Genomic DNA, 7558 nt, shown 5'->3' on the forward strand with positions numbered 1-7558 from the left:
TCATAGATGTTAAATCTAGAAAAAAATCTCATTCAAATTCATTCACAAAATTCTAGATCAAGCTTCAACCTTTCAATTAAAACTAGTGGCAGAGTTGAGCTTTGCATGAGTGACAGAATAACAAGGATCTTCTTTCCATCTTGACATTTGGTTTGAAATTTCTACTCCTTACACTCTTCAATCTATGTGTTTATTTGTTAATTCTTACTTGATTGCAATTAAATTCATGTTTTTACATACTGTTTGGATTATGTTCTTTGCAAGTGCTCTGTTTTTCCAGTTTTGCACTAGTTTTGAATTTTAGTTCAATGAGCTAGAATTTTAATTGTTTGATCTAATTTCATTGTTGATTCATGTTATAAACTTGTAGATCTAGGTTTTTTTTTATCTTAGTTTAAGTTCATTCTATTTAGAGAGTTGTAGATCTAAATTTTCTTCTAAAGTTAGGTAGTTTCCAAATTTTAAAACGCATTTCAGTTTTCAAATTCTTATCTAGGTCTTGCAATTTTCTTTTATTAATTGTACTATAATGTTGTTTCTATTCTAGTTCACTAACTGCTTTTGCAATTTCAAATTTCATTTCATTCAATTTGATGCAAATTAGATCTAGTTTTACTTGCTAAATTTTTTGTTTCAAGCTTTGCATCTATATTTTGGTTTTGCGAGTTCTTTTAGGATTTGCGATCTTGTTGCTTTATTTTCATTTCCATTTTATTTGGATCTTCAATTTATATTCTATTGGTATAAATTTCAGTTTGTTTAGCTTAAGTTTAAAGAATTTTCTAATATTTTCTTAAGTTAGTAATTGTAGTTATTTAGAGTGGTTTATATTCGATTTTTAGTAGTTAAGTTGGTTACATTTCTATAGCTACTGTTTTACTTGTTGCTTGCACTTGCCATTTTCAATTCTTAGATTAGATTTTCATTTTAATTCATGTTTAGTTCATTGCATTCCATTTTATCTACTATTTTTGCATATTCTTTTGTTTTACTTAATTTACATATTGCATGCTTACACCTTACTATACTTGTGTTAAATGCTTTAATTTTATTTTTTTTAGTTAGTTTGATGTCATGTTTTCCTTTGTTTGATTGAACCAACTTTAGATAGGGTGTGCGGGTAATAGGTACTTAGGTTAAGAATCTCTTTAACTAATCATCGTGGGATCGACATCTAAACTTTTTAGACTCTATTATTACTTAAACGGCCTGTGCACTTGCAGGAATTGCCCAATCACCTACCAAAAACTTGTAAAATGGCCTTACATTCTCCCATGTTATATTTGCATATGACAATTTTCTATTACGTAGAGCTGATGAGGGCATTGCTAGGTCAATAAAGTATGTCCTAATGGAATTTTGTGGTGGTTTAGGATAAAATATTAATTTGGAAAAATCTAGGGTTTTCTTCTTATTCAATATAAAACAAGAGCGTAGAAGGGATATTACCAATCTGTTAGGTATCAATGAAATCTTAGATCTTGGAAAATATCTGGTTTCTTTTATTCATAAAAGGAGAGTCAACAAAAATGATTATGCTTTCATCATGAAAAAGGTGAGAACAAAGTTAGTCAGTTGGAAAGCTAACCTTTTATCTCTAGTGGGCGGAGTGGTGTTGATCAAGTTGGTCATGGAAAACATCCTTAGTTATTACATGCAATGTCGAGCCCTTTCGTCTAGTATTTTCAAGGAATTGTATAAAGTCAACAAGTACATTTTATGAAGGAAAAAAAGAGGATAAGAAGAGATTGCACCTTTTCAATCGGAGTGAAGTTACTAAGAAAAGAGTGAAGATGGTTTAGGTTTAAGAGAGATTAGAACTCATAATGAAATTTAGTTAGCTAAGTTGGTTTAGAGGTTTCTTCACCAAAGAGAAGCTCTGTAGGTCAAGATGATGAAAAAAAAAATCTTCGGGCGAATGGTATAGTGAGGAAGGTTTCTAGAATGTCAACTATGTGGAAGGCCATTAGATGGACAGGCTTAATTGTTGAAAAAGGGATCGATTGGGTCATTAGGGATAGTTCAACCATGAACTTTTGACATGATAACTGGAAAAGTAATGGTAGTTTGAGAGTTTATTTGTAGATCAAGTTACCATAGGGCAGTGCCTTAATGCATTGAAGAATCATCATTCTCTCTTAATTTCCTTCTAGCTCGTTAATGATGTTTTGGATATGATGAGAGCTATTCCTACTCAATTGGTATGACAAGGATAAGATTTTATTTATTAGGCTACCTTTTTTGGTGTCATAGTTCAATCGGCCTATGACCTTACTTAAGGTACCAACCAGAACGTGGTAAAAGGTCAATCGGAGTGGATATGGAAATTACAAACCCTACCAAAAATTAAATTCTTTATCTGGCAATGCATGCATGATATCTTATTTCCTCAAAGTGCATTTGTTAGAAGTCAAAATCCTTGCCATATGCGTGTTTTGCATGCATGACATAGAGGATTTTATGTACCTTTTTGTAACTGTCAATGGACTAGAAACCTATGGACATATATGAGAAAGGCCCTTTTGCCACCGACCCAACAGATCCTCTATTGTAAGCAATGGATTAGGATAAATGCTTCGAGCCAGCATCGATCCACTCATGGTATTCCCTAGAGTTTACTATTTATCCATATACTATATGAGATATAGCTAGAAAGAAATATGAAGGTTTTCAGAAGAGAAAAATAAAAAAGGTTTTCAGAAAGAGTGGTGGAAACTTGGATTTTGTGAAGAATGCTATGGTAAAGGCTACTGAATTCTTTGCAATGAACCAAAAATAAGCATGAGTACCATTGCAATCTTTCATGACTATCAAATGGAATCCTTTAAATGAGGAATGGTACAAATTGAATACGAATGGCTCGACTTTGGGCAACCCTAGAAAAATGGGTACTGGTACCATCATTTGTGATAAAAAGGGAATGTGTATTTTTGGATCTTCTAGATTTATTGGTTTAGGGGCAAACATCTTGGCTGAGTTGTGGGTTCTTAGAGATAAGTTACTTTTGGCTAAGAGTCTTAACATTCACAATCTGAAGATTAAACTTGATGCCACTGTTGTTATCTCTATGGTTAAAAACCATCAAATGACAAACCTCATTTTCCATCATTTGATTTTTGATTGCAAGAAGCTGATGGAGGAATTTGAAAACCAACATATTACGTATGTTTTCAGGAAAGGAAATCGATGTGCTGATGCCTTTTGTCGGTTTAGTAGTAGGAATTGTTGTAACAATGGTAACAATTGTGATGTTAACTTTGTTGTGTTTTATGATTAAGGATTTCCTTTATGCTGATGCCAAGGATTTAAATTGCAGTAGTGATCATATTTTCAGTTGTATCACGTTTGTCATGATTGCAAAAATAACGGAGACCTTTGTGGTCATTGCGGCTATCACGATCATGAATTTTTTTTTATTTTGCTCAACGTGCTATAAAATATAATAATTTTAATTATTAATCATAAAAATTCTTATTTTATGATTTTTAAAATAATTTATATCATGTCGTGTGTTTTATCTATTTAAAAAGATATATATATAGTAAAATATTTATATTTAAAAAATTACTCATATGATAATTAGAAAATAATAAGAGATAAATAAACATGTGAAAAATAGATAACCATAACTAATTATATATTTAATTATTTAATTATTGTACTTATCAAATTATTGCCAAACTATATTGCATATAAATCAACTAATAAGTTATTAGGCATCTATAAATTAAGCAAGAGCATTACTATTTATGGGCCAAGAAAATTACTTTTTATAGGCCTACAATAAATCAAATTTGCCAACCTCCACGAAAAGGGCAATTTTTAACAACAATAGCCTTCAAATCTACTTTTTTTGCCTTTTGACTAAATTGTACAAACCCACACCATAACTTTTCATTCAACAACAATAGCTTTTAAGTCTACTTCATTTGCCTCTTGACTAAATTGCCCAGATCCACACCATAACTTCTCATCCCTTTACCCTTCATTCAATAATTTTTCTCTCTAGGTATTCATCATTATCCTCATCTCTCAGCTCTCTTTTTTTTTTTTTTTGGTGTGTGCTCTCTGCTTGTCTCTCTCAACCTTAAGTCTTACTCTCATCTCTTGTCTCATATTTTAAGTCATAGCAGCTCCTACCCCTTTTTAGCAGTGCACCATAGCCTAATCCAATCATAAACACCTAAAATCACTATAAATTTGGAATTTTTTTTAAAAAAAGATAATTTGAGTGTTAAATTAATTGCTTATCTTAAATTGCGCTTAATCTTGGTTGAAGTTGAATTTAAAAAAATTGATATCTCTAAAAGTCTAAGTTTTGTGGGTTTTTTTTTTTTTTTTTTGCTAAATTTGTGAATTGATGTTTATTTTCTAACTTGCTATTTTTGTTTTAAATTTTTAACAAAAGTCAAATAAAAATTTTTTTCTTGAATTTTTGAATGAAAAATATAGCAGGCATTCAACGTGAAGCAACAATTCACGGTTGCGATACGTCACTATAAGTGGGATTCAAATTCTCTTTTTTTTGTTTTTCTAATAACGGTGGTAGATAGTGATGTTACCATAAAATAGTGGTTGCTATACTACTATCTCACTGTTATTTAAATCCCAGGTTGATGCTGCTGGACATGTGTTGTACCAATATATTTTTTAATTGAATAGTTCATCTTTTGTACCAAAAAATATATTATATTAGGTGTTTAAAGAAATTAAAAAAAACATAATTTTAAATTATTCAAAAGAAAATAAACAAAAGGAATAATACATTTTAAAAAGATAACAAAGTGAGGCATTAGATAAAATTTTGATCTAAATTCTTGATACCATTGGGGTTTAGTACTATTTTTATATATTTATTTATTTTTAACATAATTAAAAGTAGTTTTGTAAGATTGTAACAACCCGCGACTAAGCAACATGATATAAAATAAAATATTTAATGAATCGGTCAAGAACCGATAAAAACTTCGATAATTAAATTGATATTTAAAAATTTTATAAAATTTGATTTGAATCATTATTTTTTTTTTCAATATTAAAAACCATAGGATTAAACCAAATGTAAAATTTTGTTAAAATTTATTAATTTTAATACTTATTTAATATCAAAATCATCATATTAATAAAATTTCTCTTCAATTAAATGAAACAATTGAATCGAAAATCGAAATCCTTATCCATTCAACTTCCTGTCCAATTTCAAAAACATTGGTTTAAACTCACCTAATAATTCTTCCCTCTTTTCACTTTTTTTTTTTTTTTTTGAATTTTTGAGATTTTAAGAGAGAATGAAAATTACAAAATAAGGCTAACTGCCTTAACATTCCAAAAGATCTTCCGCTAGTTCCGTGCAGTGTGGGACCCACACCACGCAATTATCGGCACATTACGCGTATTCCACTTCATTCCTCAGTCCTCGGTTCCCTCTGTATCGCTTTCTCTCTCTCTTTTTTTATTTTTAAATTTGTTTAGCGTAATTGAATTTTCATTAATTTTAAAGTCGGTGCGTTTTGATCCCAACTCATGGCGATACGTTGGCGCTGGATCCAAAAATTCGCCCTTGATTAAACTCGTTAAATCATTGTATTACTATTTAACATTCTAAATTACTAAATTATCCTTCCTCGATCCATCCTTCTCATTATCTATGTTTACTTAAAAAATTCAAAACAAATACAAATACTAGTTTTGCCCGTATTATTAAAAAATTAATAACAAGTTCACGACATCCTAGACGCTTCCATCTTTATGATTTTTTTTTTTTTTTTTTATAAATTGGCAATCGGAAGTTTATTAAATATTTACACAAATTAGTTGATTTTTTATTTAATGTATTATTTTTATTAAATTTAAAAATAAACAAAATATTAATTAAAAATATCTTTAAAAATATTATTTTAATCGGCGTATCTTTCTACAACAATCATTTTATGTAGAAAATTTTTAACATTTGTCTTTTCTCTTAGAATTACAAATAAGAGCAATGGAGCAGGAATAATTAGTGTTGACTACACTAGGATTACGGGAATAAATATTTATCGCAAAGGAAATGAGTTTTCCAAGTTGTTATTAAGAAATTTATAATTAATTTTTACTTTTATATTTGTTGAGAAGATTGATCCTATCGAAAATGATTAATCTCAACTTTGCATCATATCTAGCCTCAATAACTCTAGACATCTAATCGGCGATATCTTTTGGATTTCTTTTGAAAATATCTATCTATAATATATATAAATATATATATATATATATAAAGTTGATGATAAATTTATTAATTTTGTCAATAAAAATATTTTTTAAAAATTGAGGGATATTTGGAGAAAATTTTTTAAAATTTTTTTGTTTTTTCAATTTTTAGGATTTAACCCTAACCCTAATATCCTATCTTTATTATTGGATTCGCCTCTACATCTAGTGTTATGTGGATGTTAACAATCTCACAAAAACATTGTGCTAAAAGCCATGGAGAGGAGAAGAAGAGAGAAGAGGGAAAGAAAAAAAAAAAAAGAAAAGAAAAAACCAACATTCAATAGAAAATAACATTTTTTTACCAACGATCAACTTTACAAATTACCAATTTGTTTGAAGCTAATCATACTTATTTAGTAAAAGTTCAGTACTCATTATCATTTGATATTAATATTTTAAAATATATTTTAGAAATTAAATAAAAAAAAATATTATTAGTAAAATATTTTGATTGGGCTAGGGTCTAAAAATCTATCCACAAAAAAAGAGCAAATCATTTATAATTTTTTATTACTCATAATTAAAAATTTTGATGAATTTTACATAATTTTAAATTATAATTGATTAATTATATTATAATGATTATATGTGAAATAATCTTCATAAAATAGAATACATGAGCCTATGTGAGTAATTCGACTTATGACATCTTTACTTTTAATTTTGCTTCTGAAATTTAAAAATTTCAACTTTGTTATTTATTATGATAATGATAAACTTGCTTATTGAGATAAAAAAAATTTAATATTTATGTATAAATAACAATGTCACATAATTTGAGAGAGTAATTAAATATAAATTACGACATAAGGTCATTATTTATGACAATTAATTTGGGTTTATGCTAGGACATTCTACAACAAAGACAATCCACCTTTGAAGACTTTTATTGGAAAGTTGGAGAAAGCATGCAATAGAGTTTCTTGAGAGATATTTTGGTGGATCTTAATGGAAAAAAGAGTCTCTTTAAAATACAACATAATTAAAGATATCTATGAAGGAGTTGTAACAAATGTGAAGACTGTTGGAAGTATGACAAAGAGCTTCTCCATTATCTCAAGATTACATTAAGGCTCAGTGCCGAGTCCATTTCCTTTTGTATTAGCTGTGAACGATCTCACTGGACATATCCAAGATAAGGTGCTATGGTGACACTATTTGTCAACGATACAGTCTTAGTTGCTGAAACTAGTGATAACCTTAATACGAAATTAGAATTATGAAATACATTGGAATCTCAAGGTTTTAAATTAAGTAGATCTGAAATTGAATATATGGAATGTAAGTTTAGTAATGATAGAGAAGC

The 7558-nt window shown here is 28.7% G+C and overlaps 1 protein-coding gene across 1 annotated transcript; it reads left to right on the plus strand.

Annotated features, from left to right (window-relative positions):
• Window positions 1–2884: 2884 nt before the first annotated feature.
• On the plus strand, window positions 2885–3277 carry LOC149511901 (uncharacterized). The gene has a single exon (XM_089753449.1). It carries the CDS (start codon window positions 2885–2887, stop codon window positions 3275–3277), a length of 393 nt encoding a protein of 130 aa, XP_089609575.1.
• The last annotated feature ends 4281 nt before the right edge of the window (window positions 3278–7558 follow it).

The sequence above is a fragment of the Durio zibethinus genome, chromosome 24 (genome assembly GCF_047325235.1).
Source record: "Durio zibethinus cultivar Kanyao isolate XHJ-2024 chromosome 24, ASM4732523v1, whole genome shotgun sequence".
In the NCBI taxonomy this organism is placed as follows: domain Eukaryota; kingdom Viridiplantae; phylum Streptophyta; class Magnoliopsida; order Malvales; family Malvaceae; genus Durio; species Durio zibethinus.